General features: G+C 48.2%; 5 protein-coding genes across 5 annotated transcripts; 3 read left to right on the forward strand and 2 right to left on the reverse strand.

Moving 5' to 3' along the window:
• Nucleotides 1–212: 212 nt before the first annotated feature.
• On the reverse strand, nucleotides 213–4347 carry LOC101762097 (MLO-like protein 1). Its single transcript, XM_004975671.3, has 14 exons — nucleotides 4015–4347; nucleotides 3869–3923; nucleotides 3525–3754; nucleotides 2900–3016; nucleotides 2733–2784; nucleotides 2501–2592; nucleotides 2334–2408; nucleotides 2148–2236; nucleotides 1980–2029; nucleotides 1839–1879; nucleotides 1454–1669; nucleotides 1266–1333; nucleotides 1103–1163; nucleotides 213–1004 (listed from the first exon to the last, which is right to left on the reverse strand). The coding sequence occupies exons 1-14, from the start codon at nucleotides 4132–4134 to the stop codon at nucleotides 831–833; spliced, it is 1440 nt and encodes a 479-aa protein (XP_004975728.1). The 5' UTR covers nucleotides 4135–4347; the 3' UTR covers nucleotides 213–830.
• A 924-nt stretch (nucleotides 4348–5271) lies between these two features.
• Nucleotides 5272–8120, forward strand: LOC101762510 (26S proteasome non-ATPase regulatory subunit 11 homolog). Its single transcript, XM_004975672.3, has 2 exons — nucleotides 5272–5484; nucleotides 6591–8120. Exon 2 carries the CDS (start codon nucleotides 6600–6602, stop codon nucleotides 7875–7877), a length of 1278 nt encoding a protein of 425 aa, XP_004975729.1. The 5' UTR covers nucleotides 5272–5484; nucleotides 6591–6599; the 3' UTR covers nucleotides 7878–8120.
• A 1391-nt stretch (nucleotides 8121–9511) lies between these two features.
• On the reverse strand, nucleotides 9512–10903 carry LOC101762914. The gene has a single exon (XM_004975673.2). It carries the CDS (start codon nucleotides 10901–10903, stop codon nucleotides 9512–9514), a length of 1392 nt encoding a protein of 463 aa, XP_004975730.1.
• Nucleotides 10904–13174: 2271 nt separating this feature from the next.
• Nucleotides 13175–17689, forward strand: LOC101763321 (ferric reduction oxidase 7, chloroplastic). The gene is made up of 9 exons (XM_004975674.4): nucleotides 13175–13480; nucleotides 13593–13683; nucleotides 14132–14329; nucleotides 15013–15247; nucleotides 15523–15850; nucleotides 15941–16211; nucleotides 16287–16542; nucleotides 16672–17116; nucleotides 17242–17689. Exons 1-9 carry the CDS (start codon nucleotides 13264–13266, stop codon nucleotides 17430–17432), a joined length of 2232 nt encoding a protein of 743 aa, XP_004975731.1. The 5' UTR covers nucleotides 13175–13263; the 3' UTR covers nucleotides 17433–17689.
• Nucleotides 17690–18299: 610 nt separating this feature from the next.
• On the forward strand, nucleotides 18300–21109 carry LOC101763728 (PHD finger protein ALFIN-LIKE 7). Its single transcript, XM_004975675.4, has 5 exons — nucleotides 18300–18544; nucleotides 18655–18687; nucleotides 19351–19579; nucleotides 20270–20387; nucleotides 20484–21109. Exons 1-5 carry the CDS (start codon nucleotides 18436–18438, stop codon nucleotides 20757–20759), a joined length of 765 nt encoding a protein of 254 aa, XP_004975732.1. The 5' UTR covers nucleotides 18300–18435; the 3' UTR covers nucleotides 20760–21109.
• The last annotated feature ends 1809 nt before the right edge of the window (nucleotides 21110–22918 follow it).

Below are 22918 nucleotides of genomic sequence, written 5' to 3' on the forward strand. Positions count from 1 at the left end.
ATTTTTGTTCAACCTCAAACTTTCGCATGATATTTGCATTCTCTATCCAAGTAGATATTTGCATGCTCTATCCATTTATATTTCTGGTTGAATTTTTTATGTGTCGGTTTACGTGCTACCGTGTTTGATAATACGGTAGCATCATAACTCATCTTAACACCGAAGATGTTCTTGATATCACCCGGATATAAATAGATAGTCGTAGCTTCACGAATCATCAAAAACTCTAGCCAACAAACACTTGTAGCATAAATTTTCCATACTGGCTAAATAGTACAAGATCGTATCCCAATGAACCTAAGGTTCTTTGTTCTATCATGATTGATCTTCGCCAGATGTAGGGTTCCAAATGAACAAGCATCTGCTAGCCCAAATCATCGACATGTGTCCCAAAATTCATCCATATCATTATTGCCCTCCGACCGAGTCGGTTCCACCGATTGGTGGCCCTTCATACCCACTACATTGTCGGTTGACTAGTCCAATAGAATGATAGTTTCTATAACATTAATTAGAGCATCATATAAAAAAAATGATGATGTGGCAATAGAGTTACGAAGAAAAGAAAACTATTTTCCTTAAAAAACCAACTCTACATGAAAACAAGGAAGAGGGAAAAGGGATAGGAAGATTGGGAGAGGAAAGGAGATAGAAGAGAGAGGATTGGTTGGAAATTTATTTTGAAGAAACTATCTACTGGGAAGATAATTTCATTGAGCTACATGCACCAACTAATTGAACTAAAAAAGTATGAGCTGATAGGAAAATGTGATATTTCACTTGTATTTCAACCCTCCCTCACGCATAGTATATGCGCGCAGCATCTTTCCTCAGAAGGAGATGCTCCGAAGTTGAGCTGGGCGGCTCTTCTCTTCCCAATTCCGTTCCGCTGCCGCCGTACCCAGGGCAGATCTTCTCATGCGCTCCCGCGCGTTGTCGGCCCAGCCTCTGAGATGGTCAGCGACGTCGTCGGCGAACACCGCGCTCTTGAACGAACTCCCCATCTGATAGCACAGTCCACAACACAGGAGGATTAAAACTACGAACTCCATCAGGAAAAATAAAGGATACATGAGACGCTTGGTTCTTCTGGCCTACTGACATGGGACACGATGGCGTAGAGGGGGAGCGTGCTGTAGCTGCAGAGCACCTGGACGATGACGCTGGAGAACAAAAAAGAAACAGACAATGCAAAAAACCGCAAATGTTAGGTTGATGTGCATTGATCTCAAGAGGGGATTGAAAGCAGGTTCTTGCCACAGTACCATACGACGATCCTCGATACGCTGTACCCTAGTTTGTCCATGATGCAGGAGTTGATACCGAAGGTCGCCTAGTCAAGGATGCCATGATTTATCAGTGCAAACGGGTGTACATTTTCACTTTAGAATCCAATGGTAAGAGATCGATTGAACAACTGTGAAGCAAGATCTGCACGATGTCTTGTGCTTACTAGTGTCCAGATGAAATACGCGAACTCGAACGCGTTCTGGAACAGGATGAAGTGGATGAGGACGAGCACGAGCCGGGGGCTGTGGAACCAGAACAGCTTGTCTGAAGGGCGCACGACGGCGCCCCCTTCCCCTCGGCCAGCGGCGTGCTTCGAGGCCACCTCGTAGGCCAGCTTGTTTATGATGTGCTCCAGCTTTGCCCCGATCAGAAGCAGCAGCTGCAACACAGGAGAAAGAAACATGAGGAAAAGAAAAGAAAAGAAAATCACGAGCGTTTCATACATCAGAAACAGTAAAGACCTCTTCGATGCAACATATAGCTGTTTTATCATAGATTTTAGATGTACTGCTTGTAGCTCTGAGAGATTATGCAGAAATGTAACTTACAGACAACGGGACCAACGAGATCCAGAAATAGGAGTGCCACCCTACAGCAAGAGATTGCAATACATCATTGGTCAATTTGGTTATTCATGCTATTGAACATATAAATACTGGATTGAGATGCATGAGAAAGAGTAAGCACACCGGTGATGTTGACTAGCAAAAAGATCATGACAAATATCCAGTAATACCATCTGCACTAGAACGAAGGCAGTTACTGATCGATGTGCCAGTTGTAGCATAAGTTCAGAAGATTTCCTATAAAAGAACAAATGTCCAAGGCTAGCAAAAAAAAAAGTAATTCCAACTTACTTTATACCAACTACTCTCTTGAAATCTTTATCGAGAGCTTTGATCATGTAGTCATAAAAGTTGAACTTTGGGTGCCCCCTAAAGTGCTCCTGTCAACCAGGAGAGACATCTCATAGTAAAACCACATGGATGAACAGCTATCAAAAAGAACAAATGGCAACATGAACAGTGCCAGGTAGCACGTACCATGACGAAACCAAGCCTCATTGTGACATAGTCATCGTTGGACACTGATCCGTAGAACTGTTTGAAGAACGATCGCTGGAAGCAAGAAGAAGAGCTCTAGTGAACGGCAGGCACTCATCATCAAGCAATAATCACCAAAGAAGTAGCATAAGGTTACAGTTGCAGACCATCCATATTATGACCCAGGTCAATCTCTCATGCCCCTTACACCGATCCTGGATAAACTTGATTTTCTGCACCCGCTTGATCATCTTGGGAGCTGCAGTTGATGGCGCATCAGTTATTCATCAGTTAGCCTCGTCATGTGAAAGAACCGGCTGGTCCAAAAAGAAGAAGAATTTGGATACTCATGTTACAGCCATAAGCCATCGTGTAGCATGAGTATTAAAATTTTGATACCAGAGCTGCCCTCTTGCTGGATGTTGTTCTCCCAGTGCATCCATTTCCTCATCTGATGAACATGTAAATGGATTATCATGAGTGTCAAATTGGTTGTTAACATTCTGAATTCAGAGAGATCAGGTCGTTGGGTATAGATGGAATCAGCACGCTTAGAATGGACAGACCTGTAGAAGTCCCAGGAGCACAGTCAAGGCGCTGAGAACGACATGCGTGATGGCCAGAACGAAGATGAAGATGTGTAGCTGTTCTAAGGCGTGACGCGAGAGCAAGGGGACTTTTCCCTGGGAGATATAAAAAAAGGGCCACGAATCAAACCTTTAAATTAGTTTTTGTTCCACACTAAACTGTAGCATTATATTATTCTTTGCTTGATTCAATGAAAAATGCACTGTCCTGTACATGTCATTTCTTTTTCGTGACTATGCCTCTCAAAAAGTAATGAATTTATTCGAAATGAAACATTCCAAACTTTGCGTAGCACTACCAACTACTAAGAGCAATATGGGTCAAGTTCATTAGAAAAAGGGGTATTGGATGCCTAGCAAAAGTGAACCGCTCCATCCCTTTAGAAAAATTAGCAAGAATCTTAAAGCTCTTTTATCCTCTCTTTTTTTTAAAAAAGCTCCTTTATCCTAATATTAGAGCTGCTATAATTTTATTGCGCCCACCAAGATTCGAACTCAAAACTCCTATCCATGGTATACCATATTAGCCTGCCTACACCTACCCGTTCAACCTAGGTTGAAAAAGGTGAAATTTTCATCTATATACTTGGTTCCACAAGATTACCTTGCTTGAACAGTGGCCAAAAGCTGCCCCTCCTTTGAGCATCCTCCTGCCGCTGGCAGCGAAAGTGGAGGCGGCCCCGTAGTGTGCCGCCGCCGCCGAGGCATGCTTGTCGTTGTTCCCACCTCGGCACGGCAGCCAGTGCTCCATGAGGCTCTCGTCGATGCAGATCTTCTGTATCAAGTCCTGGAAGACGACGAGCAGCAGCGACACGAACCCCAGCAGCATCAGCTCTGAAAAATTAATGGTACACGAGCAAACAGCGTCATCAAACGGGTCAGTGACATAAGAGAATGGCGAACACTGGACAGTAAGGCTACGTCGAAGATCATGGCCATCAAATTAACCTTCTTTGAGCTTCAGCAACGTCTCGTACAGGGTCACCCTCCGGCGCTCCAGTGCCTGTGCTTGATCGACTTGTCAGCTCGCCTGATTTGCAAGGAGGGAAGGGACGACGAGGAAGGGTGGTGGCGCGCCATGATGGGTTCCTCACCTTGCCGAGGTGATGGAGCCCGCGCTCAAAGACGAGGGAGATGAGGACGATGGCGGAGCACACGGACGCCACGATCCATGTCGGCGTCTCCTCCAGCGTCGCCTCCGACTCCGACGACATGGCCGACGCCGACGATGCGGGCGATCTCTAGCTCCCTCTTTAGTCTTTAGCTACGGCCCTGAAATGAAGTAGTTCATGCAGGTGTGTGGCTCTCAGGATGATGGTGATTGTGCTTGAGCCACTCACTCCCTTTTGACCATCGATCGAGCTCGTGTCCAGTTGTTTTTCGCTGATTTTTTTTCTGGGATGCTTTTTCGGTGGATTGGTATGCTCCGTATAATATTTTAACAACACCCAAAAGATATAAAGGTAGAGTCCTAAAATAATTGAGAGAATTTTATAAAGGCAGCTGTATGGATCGATGCTTATATTGACATTAAATCATTAATGCATGAGACCTGAATTTTCTATTATATCCATCGACGCGAAAAGGCTTGCGTCGTTGCATGGCACTGACGTTTACTTCCAGGGCAAGGCTGCAAGCCTGCAATATGAAAGCTAGCTAGCACATCAGCAGGAAGAACAAATCCTACATACGCTTGCAGGTGCTCCACGCAAGAAAATAAGCTTTTTTTTAAAAAAAATGCAAAGTTACGGTCTCTTGGTAATATAGTACTGTATCGGCATATATTCTATGTCTGAGCTGGTTGCCCGATTAACATACCAATGCAACAACTAACGCCAAACGCATCATACAGCTGGAAAACCCAATGAAAAAAAAAGACTAAATAAATGCATTTTCTTTTTTATAAACACTAGTATTTGATTTGCCAATAATAGAGAGAATTTTATAGAGGCAGCTGTATGGACCGATGCTTAGATTGACACTAATGCATGAAAGGCACCTGGTTTTTCTATTCCATCCATCGACGCGGAAAAGGCTCGCGTCGTTGCATGGCACTGACGTTTACTTCCAGTGCAAGGCTGCAAGCCTGGTCAGCAGGAAGAGCAAATCCTACACACGCTTGCAGCGGAAAATAACGCCAGGCTGGGTATCAGGTGCTCCCGCTGCAAGAAGATAAACTTTTTTGTTAAAAAAAATGCAAAAGTCTCTTTCGGTGGGCCTTGCCGGAACGTAGGACCGTCTCGCGGCCCAGCAGTAAGTAGGCCCATAATCAACCGATGAAGCCCAACACTAGCTTGTAACCCAGCCCACTCAAAAGCAGCAAAGGTTCCAATTCGGTAAACCAACCCGATTCGGAGGACAAGAACTCGTCCTCTTCCTCGAGTGATATCCCCTCGCGCCGGCTGTGCCGAGCGACGCTAGGCGCGCGACAATCCGTCGACCCCGGCCGGCCACCTCTCGAAGTAAGACTCCACCGCCCGAGCCTCTCCGACGAGCACGCCTTCCGGTCGATCCCGGCGCCCTCCCTTCCTCCGGAGCGCGCGGCTCCACATCTCCTCTCGTTGGTAAGCAAATAAACCCTAGATTGGCTGGATGTATCAATCGCTCTGTAGTTCCCTTTCCGCTGAGCAAGGATCCGAATTGCTGCGCCGCACTCCATAATTCATCTAACCTGTCGTGGATTCGTTTTCTGCGTGTCAGAGGAGCTGATCCAATCTTTCTGGTAGTGGAGTTGGCGGTTGGCATCTGCTACTTCGATTTGGCTAGATTTGGGCTTAGGGTGTTTGATTATGGTGTCTGGTGGTTAGCTGTCCCCTACATACTCCCCTATACATTAAGCTCCGACATGTAGCAGCACAATTGTTGTTGCTCTCTGATGATATGACAGTCATAATTTGATGATTCACGCTGCTAGGACTCAGTAGTAGGTGTTTCATACAAAAGCTTTGTAGAATCTTTCCCATTTGGAGCTTGCTTTTGGTATGAGGCCTCCAAATTATGAATTTTTTACCAAGAGGGAAAGCAATTACATGTACACCTAGAATCTGGTCCAAAATTTTGATTGCGATTTTTATTTTATTTTTTTCTGCTACTGTGGTTTGTGTGCGCACACACCCAGTGAATAATTTCTGGATCCACAACTGTCAATCTATTAAGTCTATTATATGGTTGTCAGTCATGGTTGCATTGAAGTTTCCGACGACTCGAAGTATTATCTGTATCCCTAGATCTTGTGCCCTCTCAATGCTGTACCATCTTCCTCTTACAGTAACTACGTAATTGATATTTTCTGGATTGATAATTTCTTGCACGCACAAAAGCTCATTATGCTTTTCTCCTTCTAAATGTTCAACTTTGCTGCTGCCAATCATGACATGGAAGCACGTCTTTCTTTTTGTTGTTTCTTTTGTTAGATTGGCACATAAGGATTAATCGTGCATTTAGCTATTCCAGAAGTTCCATTGTCTCTTAATTAATAATTAATACTACAAAATTTAAGGATTTCCCCTTAAATTTTGAGTGACATCTTATTTTAAGTTTCATCTTGTTTTTTCCCCAGATGTTGCTTTATTTAGTCCATGTGTAATTTAAGGATTTCCCCTTTTGTTCTGGCTGGTTCTTAGCTCATTTTCTAACAGCTGGTACTTATATTTGTTATGCTGGTATGTAGGGAGTAACCATGTCTTCAATGGAATCGTCTTACCTTCCTGCCACAACTGAGTCATTAGCCAAGGCTCAAGAGGCTAAGGATGCTTCAGAGTCCATTTCAATCCTTTACCGTGTCATTCAGGACCCATCTTCTTCTGCTGATGCTTTGAGAACAAAAGAAGTTGCGATTACAAATCTTACAAACTACCTCACTAAAGAGAACCGAGCTGAGGAGCTACGTAATCTTTTGACACAGCTCAGGCCATTTTTTGCAGTGATTCCTAAGGCAAAGACTGCAAAAATTGTCCGAGGAATAATTGATGCTGTCGCCAAGATACCTGGAACATCTGATCTTCAGATTTCACTCTGCAAGGAGATGGTGGAGTGGACTCGTGCAGAGAAACGTACTTTTCTCCGGCAGCGTGTGGAGGCAAGGTTGGCAGCTCTCCTGTTAGAGAATCAGGAGTATACTGAAGCCCTTGCCCTCCTTACTAGTCTTATCAAGGAAGTCAGGAGGCTTGATGACAAGTTACTTCTTGTGGACATTGACCTTCTGGAAAGCAAACTCCACTTCTCCCTGAGAAACCTGCCAAAGGCCAAAGCCTCGTTGACTGCTGCTAGAACAGCAGCAAATGCCATTTATGTTCCACCTGCTCAGCAGGGTACTATTGATCTCCAGAGTGGAATCCTCCATGCTGAAGAAAAGGATTACAAGACTGCTTACAGCTACTTCTTTGAAGCATTTGAAGCTTTCAGTGCTCTGGAGGACCCAAAGGCCATCTTCAGCCTGAAGTACATGCTCTTGTGCAAGATAATGGTTAACCAAGCTGATGATGTGGCAGGAATAATCTCGTCTAAGGCTGGCCTAAAGTATCTGGGTCCTGATGTTGATGCTATGAAGGCTGTTGCTGATGCGTACTCTAAAAGATCTCTCAAGTATTTTGAGACTGCCCTTCGTGATTACAAATCCCAGCTGGAGGAGGACCCTATTGTCCACAGGCATCTTTCATCTCTGTATGATACACTCCTGGAGCAGAATCTCTGCAGGCTGATCGAGCCGTATTCGAGGGTGGAGATTGGACACATAGCAGAAATGATTGAATTGCCAGTTGACCACGTTGAGAAGAAGCTGTCACAGATGATCCTTGACAAGAAATTTGCGGGGACTCTGGACCAAGGTGCAGGCTGCCTCATCATCTTCGAGGATCCCAAGACCGAGGAAATCTTCCCTGCTACACTGGAAACCATTTCGAACGCGGGGAAGGTTGTGGATAGCCTCTACATGAGGTCGGCCAAGATCATGGCCTGAGGGCATCTAGTCATGTGTTAGTTTACCTTTTTGCTCTGATTTCACCATGTTTCAGTTCTGTTGGTGCCCTCAGACATATAGTGCTTAATATTGACATTTTATTATTCTGAATGTTGGTCCCTCATTCTAGTTGAACGAAACGTACCATCTTGCTCACGAACAAGACAGTTTGTTGTTTCTGCGTGGTGGAAATACCGTGAACACTAGCTGGTTTCTAGCATTATCATCTATTTTGCTGTTCCATTATCATTTGTCCCACTGTGGGGCTGGCTTTCTTCTTTTTGAGCACTGCAGATTCACACTAAATGCCGGCCATTTTCTTGCAGAATGGAATGAGCGATTAATTAAGCATGAAGTACTTGCCAGCCTTTAGTATCAGTGTTCATGATTGGCCTAACTTAACATGTATGTGGATTCTGGTATGTTGCTACTCCACTATGTCTTGTTATGTGAATGCTGGAGTACATGTTGAAGAGAATTAGCGTGGGATTACTGGGTCTTGTTTGCTTCTTTTAGTTTATGGACTAAACTTTAAACTTTAGTTCGACCCATGTTTGGTTTCAGGATTAAAGTCCATAAATATTTAGTTCGACCCATGTTTGGTTTCAGGATTAAAGTCCATAAATATTGTTAAACAAAGACCCTTTTACCCTTCCTCCCTATCCCTGGTACCTTTTTTCCCCTGTTCTAGCGTTTTTGGCTCGTGCTAGCGCTAGACTCAGCAAGAAGAGCAAAGCAGAGTAGTCAGCAGATCACAGATTCACAGCACAGCACATTTCCCAGCACCTGCCGCCACCACCATCGGGACACGCCGCAGACCCCGTCCCCAACCACAACCCACCCGCCGCTGCAGCACCGGCGCCCGCCCAAGGGCGACACGGCAAAGCGGGGAGAGGGGTGGCCTTGGGGAGGTGTGGATCCGAGGAGGGCCGCCGCTCGGGACCCGGTGCCAACCGCGGTGCCCTTCCTCATCGTCGTCGTTTGGTTCCTAAGGGCCGGTGATGTGATCACTGGCCGCTGTGACTGGGGGAGGGAGGGCGGTGGCGGGCGGGAGGGAGGCCGGCGGGCGGGCGGCGGGAGGGAGCTAGGTGGGCGGCAATGACGGTGGGCGGGTGGGCGGCAGCAGGCGGCGGGAGGGAGCCGGGCGGGCGGACGGGAGGGTGGGACGAGGAGTAATGAGGGGTAGGGGCGTCCCCAAGACACTTTAGTCTAGTTTAATTCAGTTTTATGGTAGTCCACCTGTTTGGGAGTTTAGAGACTAAAAAGTGCAAATTTTAGTTAAAAAGTTTTAGTTCATGGGAATCAAACACCCCTTAGTAACTTAAGTAACTTAAGCGGAGTACATACATGTTAGAATGAATCAGTTGCTGCTCCGGAAACATTTTTGAATTTTGACCACGACATCACACTGCCAGCATGCGTCACAGCTGAGCAGCAGCAGTCGGAGGTCGGGAACAATTCCACCGAATTATTTCTTGAAAAAATGTTCAAAAACTCTTATCACAGTCTCATCATCTTCTCCCTACAACGCTATTTTTTCTTTCTGACGCTCGTGTCATGACAATTATATGAACCCAAAGCGCAGCAGCAAATCAAGGGACAAAACAAAACAAAACAACAAACGCGTTACCAAATCAAGTCATGGGCTTCTCGAGCAGCGCCGACACATACCACTCGTTCCTCTCGGCGCTGAGGTCGAGCTTCCGGCCGGCCTTCCACCGGAGCCGCCGGAATCCGACGCGGTCGAAGATGGGCACGTAGGTGGCGTTGAGCTGCGGGCCCAGGCAGAAGAAGTGGTCCAGCCAGAAGACTCCCCCGGGCCTGAGCACCCGGTAGATGTCGAAGAGCGCGGCCTCCAGCACGGCGTCGGGCACCCAGTTGCTGAGCGCGTTCATGGAGTGCACGATGTCCAGCACGCCGTCGGCGAAGGGTAGCCGCTGCATGAGCGTGAGCTGCAGCGGCACCAGCCCGCGCGACGCCACGAACGCGCTGAACGGCGCGTCCAGGTCCATCGTCGTCGTCACCACCGTCACGTTCCGCTCCGCCATCCGCGCCGCGAAGGTGCCCGTGCCGCCGCCGATGTCGAGCCCGATCCGTACCGTCCCCGGCGCCCGCGACCGCAGCACGCTGTCGATGCCGAACCCGACCCCGCCGTTGTCGGCCTGCCACCGCCGCCGCTCCTTCCCTTCCAGGTCGAAGCAGTCCTTGCAGAAGGAGGGCACCCCGCCCCGGGCGCGCGCGCGCCGCACGAGGCAGGTGTAGTTCTTGCACGTGTACGGCGCCCACCGCACGGTGGTGTCCGGCGGGACCGACCACAGGCTCCGCGGCAGCGGCGCCGGCTCCACGTACCCCACCGGCGACCTCGCCCGGCACCGGCGGCGGGGCAGCGGCTCGCACCCCTTGAGCGCCAGCTGCAGCGCCAGGGCGTCGTCGTCGGGGCACTCGCCGCCGGCGTCGTACGCCATGTACCGCGCCAGCTCGTCCTGGAAGTTGCGGCAGGCGAAGCCGAGGCCGGGGAAGAGCTCGTCGGTGCCGAAGTTGGGGTGGAATCCGAGCGGCAGCCGGTGAGGCTCGATGGCGAGCTTGAGCTCCCCCGCGGGCTCCTCGGGCCACCCGCCGAAGTCCCTGGTTTCCGGCGCGTCGCCGTGCACGGCGCCGAGCCCCGCGAGCACGGACTCGAGGAGGCTCGACGACGCGTTGCACTGGGACCGCAGCGCCGCGAGCTCCGCGCGGGCTCCCGCGAGCTCGGCGCGCGTGGCGTTGAGGTCGCGCAGCAGCGCGGCCGAGTCCCACAGGTGGATCCGCGGCGCCGACGCCGGGAGGTGCACGGACAGCGACGCCCCGGAGAAGAGGTAGACGGAGACGAGGTTGGTGGCGATGACGACGAGCAGGATCTTGAGCTTGGCGCGCCGCGGCGCCGGCCGCGCCGCCGTGGGCCGGTGCCCGTGGACGCCGCCCAACATCGCCTCGTCGACGTGCTGCTGCTGCTGCTGCGATGCGTGGCCCCGGTGCTTGGCCGCGTACATTGCTGCCTGGTGCCGGCGATCGGCAACGACGGCTAGCTGCGTGCGCCGATCAGCTCAGCGTTCACCTTTCACCGAGATCAATTCGACATGCGAAAATGGCGTTTCCTGACGCATCGGCAGAACGGCTCGTGCGCAATGGACCGATCGATCGAGCTCGGAGAGTATCCAGATGTGAAGCGGAGATGCATTACGCGTTTGACTTTGGATGTGCTCGCATGTGTGCGTGGATTGCAGATTACACATCGACGCCCTCTCCTCGCCGTGGGCGATTGCTTTGAGAGGAGAAAATGGGCGGGGCATTTTTGCTTCGCAAGCCAGCAGATTGCAAGTCGCTTGGGGGGTCGAGCTGTGTGGCCGAATTGTGGGCCCGCCAGCGCAGCGAGCGTTTAGTGGATGGCATTCCCGTCCTCGGGCATTGGTCTGCGGCCCGGAGAGGGGACTCCGCCATTGCTGGGGTAAAGACACGGAAAGGAAGGGAATTGACTACGATCTTGAAGAAACTTGAGAGGGGACTCCGCCATAGGTTTTTACCCCTTTTTTTTTCGGGGAAGCAATGCAAACATTCTGTATTTCAGGATGAACCAAGAAATTGTATCTTTGTAACCAAGAAATTGTATCTTTTTAACCTGAACCTAAACAAAAAAAAACCCAGTAAATATTTGTGGCAAAACAAAAAAGAAAGAGGAAAAAAAGAACTCCTGAAATCGTGTGCAGGCAGGCAGGTAGAGAACATGGAATGATGGGGCCATCTCCACGAGGGGGTGGTTAGATCTGGACTAAAATTTATGTCACATCGAATATTCGGAGGCTAATTAGGAGGACTAAACATGAGCTAATTATAAAACTAATTACATAGATGGAGGCTAATTCCCGAGACGAATCTATTAAGCCTAATTAATCCATCATTAGCATATATTTACTGTAGCACCACATGGTCAAATCATGGACTAATTAGATTTAATAGATTCGTCTCACAAATTAGTCTCCATTTGTGCAATTAGTTTTGTAATTAATCTATATTTAATACTCCAATTAGTATCTAAATATTCGATGTGATAGAAATTTTAGGAGCTACTAAAGAAACAAAAGGGACCTAGACTATATGAGTGTAATCTACTTGAGGCTGAGCAGGGCTTTGGAGAAACAGAAAGGAAAATACATGGGCCGGCCTCGGAGACTATCTAATGGGCCAGGCCAATTTGTAAGGTATTCTAGCGTGAACATTTTTTTCCGATGCGCAGAGCAGATTCACGCTGGAATCCGTGTCGCGTCCGCACTGGCCCATTCGTCCGTCTGTTGTTTGTATCTGCTCTGCGCCTTCTTGATTCCTCCAATGGAAGGAAAAATCGCCAGGAAGACTAGTGGCCCAGGAGAGAGCCCAGGGACGTGTGGCTGAGCCCTTTCGGGGTTCGTACGGGCCTGCGGGCCCACACACTAATGGTCCCTTGGCACGGCCCCCGGCGACAGCTACGGCCCGGGCCCACCGGTCCTCGTCTCGCCCCCCACGTAGGGCCATTCCCTGCTCCGCCGTCAGTGTCGCCTCTTCGTCGGAGTTCGCAGGTGATCTATCGCCGTGATGCTGAAAGTTGATTACCGTGATGTTGGATGGGATGGATGGTCCATCGGCAGCCACCGCACAGCACCGGTCTCCCGCGGCAACGGCAGCCACCTTTAATTCCCATGGCTGGAGTTTTTTCCCCCAGCTTTTTTACCCTTTCCTTGGAGCTTGCTTTCGGCTATGGCTGGAGATAATGGGGTCTACTATCGGATGATGAATGTGATGTTGCTAGCTGGACGAAAAGGGTCCCTACTCCAAATCTCCAATCAATGGAAATTCTTCGTGGGATGACAACGCCCCGACGGCATTCAAGACGAAGGATGATAGTAAGTATAAATACGTACTAGATTCATTCTCTTTTAATTTAACCTCAGAAAAAAGGAGATCATTTTCTTGAGAGCATAGCTTGATTTGCTGAGCATCTTTTGGCAGTGATGGATGAAACGAAGGAGCTCTACGAAAAATTTATCGGGATAAGAATTCTGTGGTATAATCTTCACCTGGGAATGACGTGGGCGTTTCCGATCGCACAGGTGGGCCTTCCGGAAGCACACGTTGGTCGTGTGGCTCACTGCGTCACTCTGCTCAGCAACGCTGCAACTACCTGACAATGGCATCCCCTCCGCGCCGTTGCCGCCCTCCGCGGCATCGCCGTCGCAGTCGCAGACAAGCGCGTCACCTACGCCTGGCACCTCGACCGTATAAGAGCGGCGAGGCCTTGCCCCACAGGAGGGGCAGAGGCTAGTGCGGCCCTAGATTCTCTCGCGCCTCCACTTTACCTTCTTCTGGCCTTCTCCGCGCCATGGCCCACGAACGGGAGCCGCTCCTGCGGCAGCAGAGCGGCGGCGGTGGCGCCGCCGCCCCGCTGCCGTCGCTGGCCAGGACCGTGCTCAAGTTCCTCATGTGGGCGGTGTTCCTCACCTGGGCCGCGGGGATCTTCTTCCTCCCGACCAAGCCCGTGCAGACGGTGTTCAGGAAGTGGATCAGCCTCACCAGGGACTCCACGTTTGGCCTCGCCGGTACACTCTCATGAAGAAATTGTACTCTTCTCGCTCTCTTTTGTTCTGTGGAAGTAGGGGAAAGCAAGTGACTGGGTCCTTTCCCTTTTTTTCTTGTTCCTGATTCTTGCAGGGGGCGTTTTCCTGACCTTCAGTGCGCCCATTCTGATCATTGCGCTCCTGGCATATGTGTACATCTCCTTCTTTCCAAGTGACCATATGGAGTAAGTTTTTGTTCTCTTGAGACGTAGGTTTGAGATTCTTCTTGCGGAATTTGGATACTTGGTCCACTTTTTAGCATTGAAGAAATGCTAGGGATTTAGAAGAGTCCTTCCTGAACTTTGGGATCTGAGTAGTTTAGTTCTGATAGGGTGACCAACTGGAACTGAAAATTCAGAGTCACGAACCGTTGTTTATTTAGTGATTCGTACTAAATTATTTCAAAAACAAACCTAGGCATGCTAGCCTCTGAAAAATTGTAAGCTCCGAACAACCTGAACATTTTAAGTTCAGAGCACAGAATCTTTACATATATTTCTTGAAGAGTGGCCTGCAGCTGCTTCCAGTTCATGTCCATAAACTCATCATTGCATTTACTTGTATATACCAGGAAGACAGCTGCTTCCGGTTCATGTCCATAAACTCATCATTGCTTTTACTTGTATATACCAGGAAGAGGAAGCTGAGGTCACTGAGTTTCCGTCTCTGGACACTCCCTGTTCTTGTCGATGGCCCTTTTGGAGTCGTTTCTGCAGTTGAATTCATCGGAATTGTCCTATTTATCATTTACGTCGTCTACTCAATGACCTATTATGCTGTGGAGAGCGTGAGTCTTATCCAAGAATTCCATATACCATCAATGACCAATAGGTATGTTCTATAATGAAGGATATATTGATCCAAAGCCATTTTTCTTTCCTTCTTCTTTTCTTTTAATTTTGTGCCCCAGACTGAGAAGTCAACATCGTTAGGCATGCAGCAATTTAGGCTCTAGAACTAAGTATTGCTTTTAGTGTCATCATTAGTAACTTGCCACTTATATATAGTTCATCATCGCTAATGCTAAAAGTTTATATGACCTAATGCTCCACAATGAAGTTCAGTTTTTTTTTCAGAAAATACTATTGTGCATGATGCGTGATTATATATTGATTGAGTGTTACTGCTTAAGTTGTGGAACATGCACATATACTAGTTCATCGGTTCTCTATCTGAAGTTATTTATATTACGAGATTCCCATCTCATTTACTTTGTGATAATTTAGATGCCCCAGCTTTACCCCATAGGCAATACATAATATGGTGCTTATAATTTGTTAACTGTGGAAGTAGATAGTACCGATATTCTAAAAACAGCTGGAAGAGCTTGGGAAAATGCAATTCGCTACAAAACTTGTTGTAATAAGAACAAGTGTTGATGATTTATTGAGTCTGAAGATAAGTATCATGCTCTTTACTACTACTAAAAATTAAATAGCATGTAGCCTGTGGCAAAGGTTAGTTTGATTATCTGATCAGTAAAGTTCTAAGGTATTATTTGTTTTTCCTTGCAGTGAGTTGATGCTGCATATCATCGGCCTCCGTTTAGGATCAGTTGGGTTGTTCTGCATGCTCTTCCTGTTCCTGCCAGTCGCGAGGGGCTCAGTTCTTCTTCGGCTTATCGACATTCCATTTGAGCATGCTACTAGATACCACGTCTGGCTTGGACATCTTACGATGGCTCTCTTTACATTGCATGGCTTGTGCTATGTGATCGAATGGTCAATGCAGGGGCGACTACTTGAAGAAGTAAGTACAGAATGATACAGAACCATTCAGATTTTATGATTTGCCATGGTCAATGCCTTACCTGTTTTTATTGTCTAGTGACTAGTGAATACATGCTGGAAATGTTTCTGAAACATAGAATAGATTGATGGACAACAACTAGAACATGTCTGAAAACACTTTCTGATATGAAAAAGTTTGCAAGTTGTGGCTGATGGCAAAGTAGTTTGTTGTTAGTTGTGTTTATTTCTCAGAGCTTGTGGTACTATTGAGTACACATGGTACCCTCTTTCTAGATGGCAGAATGGAAGGAAATTGGGGTGGCAAATCTACCTGGTGTGATCAGCTTGGTAGCCGGCCTTCTTATGTGGGTGACCTCACTTCACCCCGTGAGGAAGAGGTTCTTTGAGCTCTTCTTCTACACCCACCAACTCTACATCATCTTTATCGTGTTCTTGGCGCTCCATGTCGGCGACTACATCTTCAGCTTTTCGGCTGGGGCGGTCTTCCTCTTCATGCTCGACCGCTTCCTCAGGTTCTGGCAGTCAAGGGCGAAAGTTGACATCATTTCAGCTGCCTGCCGCCCATGCGGGACTGTGGAGCTAGTCTTCTCAAAACCAGCAAGTAAAGAGCCTATTTTCCTTGTATGCTACATTAATCATTGCTTCATTTCTGTTGTCACTGTTTCTTTAACAATTGCTCCTTGTTCTACAGGTCTCCGCTACAATGCTCTCAGTTTCATCTTCATTCAAGTGCGCGAGTTGTCATTCTTGCAGTGGCATCCATTCAGTGTATCTTCTAGCCCCATGGATGGGAGATACCACATGTCGGTACTAATAAAAGTACTTGGCACATGGACTGAAAAACTGAGGAGCACCATCACCGGCGTCCAGGAGCAGAACAGAGGTGACTCCGAGTTGCAATGCGGCCGCATAACAGCCTGCGTGGAAGGGCCGTACGGGCATGAATCACCCTACCACTTGATGTGAGTTTTCAGTTGACCCGAATACTGCCATTGGGTAAAGTTCAAGTTCATGACTTTTGCATGATACGCGTTCAGGTACGAGAATCTCATCCTGGTGGCAGGAGGCATCGGAATATCGCCGTTCTTGGCGATCCTTAGCGACATAATCCACAGGATCGAGGAGGGCAAGCAATGCATGCCCAAGAACGTGCTGGTCCTGTGGTCAGTCAAGAAGTCCAAGGAGCTTTCTCTCTTGTCGGCAGTCGATGCGCAGACCATCACTTCATTTGTCTCTGAAAAATTGCATCTGGATATCCAGGCCTTCGTGACCCAAGAATCCCAGGCTCCTTTGGTAAGTAGCACGCAGTCCATTGCTCAAAGAATTTGCTTCCCTCCCTTCTTCTTTTTCTTTTAATGCACGACGACCCCATTGAATTCTTAGCTCACTGTTCCATGGCAATGGCACCTGGCACCGATGCAGGAGGATGGCATCGTTGGGGACGAGCAGAAAGCCCCCGGCATGTTCGTCAAGAACGGGACGACCATGTCCGGGCTGGTCGGTACCGGGGACAACTTCTGGGCGGCCATGTACTTCCTGGCGTCGACACTGGGCTTCCTCCTGGCGTACGCCCTGGTGCGGGTGTACTACGTGAAGCCCCACAACGTGGTGGCGTGGTGGTACCTGGGCCTCCTGTTGATGCTGTGCATGGCCGCCGGCGTCGCCCTCCCCGGCGGGCTCGTCGTGCTCCTGTGGCACTTCTCCGAGAAGCGGAGGCTGGAGAACGACAAGTGGGACGCCGCCGCCTCCCAGTCACCGCGCGCCGCCGAGCAGACACCGGCCGGTGGCGGTGACGACGACGCCGTCCCCGGCGTCAGCCTCGCCGCCATGCGGACGACCCGGTACGGGTGCCGGCCAAACTTCGAAGGTAACTAGGTAGCCTGAAACTGAAGTTCACCGTGCCACTGTGGCGATCAACTGGTGGTGTTAGTTGCAGGCTTCCAGCGATCGAGTTATTGACGACCGTCTTTTGTGTGTGGATTGTGTTTTCAGCGGAGTTCGCGGCGTTCGCGGAGCGCGCCGGCGACGCGGCGGACGTGGGCGTGCTGGTGTGCGGGCCGCCGGGGCTGCAGACGAGCGTGGCGAGGGAGTGCAGGGCGCGGAACCTCCGGCGCGGCGCCGCGGCGGAGAAGGGCAGCAGCCGCGCCGTCTTCCATTTCAACAGCCACAGCTTCGACCTCTAATGGATCACACACTACACGTACCGGCTGGGTCCGAAGAGCACGTAGAGTCCAGTCCATACGTGCACGTTGCACAGTTGTTACAGATACATGCTGTTTCTGCAGTCGTTATATGCCGTATAACGCGTGTGTATATATGTAGCTGATGAATACAAAAATTAATCGTACGAGGATGTGTATCTGCATGTGACACGTGTAGCATATTCATGCATCATACTATGCATGATCGAAACAGAGAGGTTAAGGGGGTGTTTATCGTATCGAATATTTGATACTAATTAGAAGTATTAAATATAATCTAATTACAAAACTAATTGCACATATGGAGTCTAATTCACGAGACGAATCTATTAAGCCGAATTAGTCCATGATTTGACAATGTGTAGCACATGATTTGATAATGTGGTGCTACAGTAACCATTTGCTAATGATGGATTAATTAGGTTTAATAGATTCATCTCGCGAATTAGTATAGGGGTTCTGCAGTTAGTTTTATAATTAGCTCAGATTTAGTTTTCCTAATTAGCGTCCAAACATCCGGTTAGTACCTCGAACACCGCCTAAGGTAAATGGAGTTTATTCTGGTGCCTCAGCCTCTCGCCTTCTTCCATTCCTTCGTTTTCCGGCGGCGGTGGCGCCTCTGCATTTTTTTTTTGAGAGCACTGGCATATCCCGTCGACCTGGTCACCTGGCCCACCAATGAATACGGCCCGTACGAACCCATCTGTGTTGAGACCCGGGAAGAGAGTACGAGCCAGGCCCAGGCCCATCTTCAGACCTGCGAGACGCAAATTCCCAATCCCCCCACCCCTCTCGCCACCAAATTAATAAAATTGTAATAAAGCCCTCCAACTTCCCCCCACCCCGTTCTGAATTTCTAATCCTCTCCTTCCCCACCACCCTCCCACCACCACCGCCGCCGCTGCCGCCTCGGCCCCTCCCGCCGGAACCCTAGCCTCGCATCGGCCACCGCCGCCGCTCCTCTCGGGCGGTTGTGGTGCGGCCGATGGACGATTCCGGCTCCGCCCCCATCTTCCCGAACGTGCGCACTCCCGAGGACGTCTTCAGGGATTTCCGCGGCCGCCGCGCCGGCATCCTCAAGGCGCTCACCACCGGTACTCCCTCCCTCTCGTTCCCGCGGTCGTCTTCTGGTTCTGGATTTACATATTGGATTCGTGGCTCACGGTTTCGCTTTTGTTTGCTTGGCTGTTTTCGTGGTGCGCAGATGTGGAGAAGTTCTACAAGATGTGCGACCCAGGTGAGGATTCTTGCTTGCTTCTGCATTTTGTTTCCGCCGGATGCGATTCTTGCGCGACGCTGTGGTTTTCTGCTGTTCAACTTTTTATGGGGTACTGGGTGTCGCCCGTTTACGTTATCGGAGTGGATTGGACTGTTTTTCTGTGGCGCTAGATGAAGTTCCTGTGCGCCTTGTTGTGGTAGGGTTGATTTCTGTGGTCAGTGATCTTTTCTTAATCGATTAGTGATGCCTGTCATGGATGGAGCCGATTTACTTGCTAGGTCAGCTGTAGTGAAGGCTTGTATTCGTTATTCGACTTTTGTCCATCGTTTATCTTAGTTAGAGGTTGCTAGCAATACATTTCACTTGCATGGGTGGTGACCACTTGACCACAAGCTTGGTAGAATGCACATGCCTGTTGTGTCTGAACTCTGAAGCTGCAATGCATTGCCCCATGTATATTGCATTGTTTCTTGGCGGCATCCGGCAAGTTACATTAGTTGTTCTGTCGGCTCTGGCAGAATTGTTTTTAAAAGCTTGCTTGTTTTCTTTAATTAATCAACTTGCTACTACTGCCTTACACATTGTGAGTTCCATTTTGTGTTATGTGCAGTTTAATTGAATGAGCCATGTTGTCTCTTTCGTAGCCATATTGCTGATGTAAAGCGGTCTTTATTTTGCCAGAAAAGGAGAACTTGTGCCTCTATGGACTATCTAATGAAACCTGGGAAGTGACCCTTCCAGCTGAGGAAGTTCCTCCTGAACTTCCAGAGCCAGCACTGGGAATAAACTTTGCTCGTGATGGAATGGCTGAGAAAGATTGGCTCATGCTGGTTGCTGTACACAGTGATGCATGGTTAATTGCTGTGGCATTTTACTTTGGGGCTCGCTTTGGATTTGATAAAGATGCCAGGTGTGGTTATAGTTTTCATTGCAATGTCTTTATTTTCTATTTTGAAAGTTCACATCAAGTAGACTATTTCCATGTGTCCAATATGATTGTTTTAGTGAATGCTTATGTTGCTTGCTACAATGCTCTCTGGATGCATTTAGAAACGTCGATGTATACTATTGTATGTTGGTTCCATTTTCATGGTATTAGATCTGTGAATCTAGGCTTCTGTTCTATGGCATAGCCAATAGGAAAGGCTAGTTGGGTCTCCCCACCAACATACCTCTAGTAACCGTAAACTGTCATCATGCACAATGATTTATTCCTGACAGATAAATCTGGAGGCAGATCTGAACCGCAAAGCATGAATATGTGGTATATATCCATATGAATATATGATCCCATACTAGGATGCAAATGTATGCACAATTGCACAGATCTATCTATGAAAGATCGCACGAGATGAAGACCACCATCATTGCCATCAACTTAATTCTTTCATAGCAGTGAAGAATTGGGACCACCTTTCAGCTGTTTTTCATTTTCCAAAGTCGAAGTGCCAATACTAGATTCTGGTTTATTTGCATGATCATGTTTAAATTATTGTTTGTGAAGAAAACTTGCTTTCTAAGGTAGTACATTGTTGTGCTTGCAAGTTACTGGTTATTGCGAAATTTGATGTTGGCCATTACATCTGAATTTGAATTGCAGGAGAAGGCTCTTTACGATGATCAGTAATCTTCCCACTATTTATGAAGTTGTGACAGGAAGTGGGAAGAAGCCATCAAAAACCCCCAACAGCAATGGCAAAAGCAAGTCGGGCTCTAAAGTAAGCATACATGTTCAACACTACATGCTTTGTTTCTTGCTCATATATTCACACTGGTTGCTGACAATTCATTCATTTTTTCCACTTCAATTCCAGCCATCCAAGAAACCTAATTCAAACAGCAAGCCAGCGAAGCAGCCCGTGCCAAAGCAGGAGGAACAGACCCTCAAAGAAGAGGGAGGTGACAAGGATCAAGCTTACCTGTGCGGCACATGTGGAGGGAGCTATTCTAATAATGGTGACTTCTGGATAGGCTGTGACATTTGCGAGAACTGGTACCATGGCGACTGTGTGCGCATCACTCCTGCCAAGGCAGAGCACATCAAGCAGTACAAGTGCCCGGCTTGCAGTAACAAGAGGAGCAGGGAGTGAGCGTGGGACGCTCCTGGCTGATGTAGTTAGGATTGGTAGAGCTTGTGCCGGGGGATCCTTGTGTTGCTTCCTGCTGTTTCGGCAGCGCCGGACCGCCAGTGGCCCCGGCAGTTGTATTAGTCGCATCTAAACATTGGACGTAGTTGTTAGTACTGTAGTAACCGCTGCTGCTCTGCTCTCCTAGTGCACTAGACGTGTTATGTTAATGGATTGCCAACACTCTCCTTGAGAGTAACGAAGTGGTTTCGTAGTGGGTAATGACCCATTTCTTGCCTGCCGCTGTGATTCCCGTGTTACAAGAGATGCCTTGTTTTTTTATTTCCTTCCCGGAAGCCATGTTTCTCATTTTACCTGATAATGTTTTGGCGTAATCTGTATACACTTTTTCGATACTTCATAGTTCGAGGGAACATTACGTTCCCAGTGGTTTTGTAAAAGTTGATGTGATTGTTGACACTGGAGATAGAAGAGTAAGGGCATGCTTGGTTCCTTTGCCTCTCCCGCTAAAACTTGCAAGGGTAGGAGAGTGATTTTGGCTTGCTCAGCTTGGTGTAAAAAGGCTTGAAAGCTCAAGCCCTAGGGTAACTAGCTTGCTAAGTGCTAACCAAACAACTTTGTCCCATGCCTATCCTTACCAAGCTAGTCAACACAAAGCTAGGCGACATAGTACATGGCAAGGATACTAAATGCTGGTTTGGTAGGGTCGTGGCTTCTCCGATGGAGCAGCTTTTTTGGCTCCGACTTATCTAGTTAGAAAAATATTTGGCAAAACTGCTTCTCCGAGCAATTTGAAATGGATAGATAAGTGAAATATCCATAATACTTTTGTTTCTTTTTTTTCTTTCTTCCTATTTTTCCTTCATTTTCTCTCCTCCCCGTTCTTTTTCTTTCCCGACTCATTTCTTTCCTTCCCATTCTCTTTCTTCCTTATCCGAAACCTCCTCTCCGCCGCTCGGTCATCCACCGGGCCTCCTCCCTGCGACGTCCCGCCCTTAAGCCATCGGCCTCCACTCCCCGTGCCGCTCTATCTTGCGCCGTTGACCCCTGCTCTGCCACGTTGCTCCGCCCCCGTGTCGGTGCTCCACCGCTGCTCCGGTGGATGCTGTCCCATCTCCACCACGTAGCTCCGCCGTGCCTTTGCTCCTTTGTTCGGTGGGTAAAAAGGTCAACCAGCCCCATGCTCGAGGGTGAAGCCGCGGGAGTCATTTTTTGGACTCCCCCTCCGTCGAAAGGCTCTAAAGAATGGATATCACAGAGTGCCGTTTTGCTAATGCCTTTTGGTAGGGCTTCACCAGAAGCCGGTGGAGAAGTGAAAGTGCATTTGACCCCCTAAGTGGGTTTTGGTGTTGATGACATGCATGATTAAGGGACTAATGACTTTATCGAGTGATTGACAGGTTTAAATTCTAAAGAAGTGCAAAGGTGTAAGAAAAGAACCCCAATTTCAATTAAAGAACAGTGTTGAGCTTAAAAGAAGACTTTTCTATAATTTCTAATTTTGAATTTGAGTATATGAACACCGTACTATAAAGGGGGTTGCAGATGGATAGCTTGAAGATGTTAAAGTGCTTATTTGAGATGCTAACTACCCATGAGAGACACAATTCACTCGCTTGCACACTTGTTTTCTCATAATTTCTATGAGTGTCGGAAGTTCCGATAGGGGGTCGGAAGTTCCAACACCGGCCGGAAGTCTTTAGAAACTTCCGATTGGGGATGCTCAGTGGATTTAATTTAACAGTGTCAGAAGTTCCGACCCTGTGTCGGAAGTTCCGATAATAAGCACCCCAAGTTTCTTATAACTTTCGAGTAGAGGTTCCCAGCCGTTTTAGTTTAACTATGTCAGAAGTTCGGACCTGTATCGGAAGTTCTGACAAGCACACAACAGCACTGTAACGGCTAGTTTTTGGGGCTTGAGTATAAATATCCCCCCTCAGCCCCTCCTTCATAGTTGCTGACCCAACCCCGAGCCAAAACACCTCTAGAGCATTCAATACTCCTCCCCCACTCCCTTTTGAGCTAAATCCTTGAGAGTTTGAGATAGGGATTAGGTGAGAGCAAGATTAAAGGTGTGAGACTTGAGGATTTGAGTGTGAGGTTCAACAAGTTCATCTTAAGAGCACTTGAAGCATCTTCGGTCTTCGATTCGCGTTTGTTAC

The sequence above is a fragment of the Setaria italica genome, chromosome VII (genome assembly GCF_000263155.2).
Source record: "Setaria italica strain Yugu1 chromosome VII, Setaria_italica_v2.0, whole genome shotgun sequence".
Lineage (NCBI taxonomy): Eukaryota > Viridiplantae > Streptophyta > Magnoliopsida > Poales > Poaceae > Setaria > Setaria italica.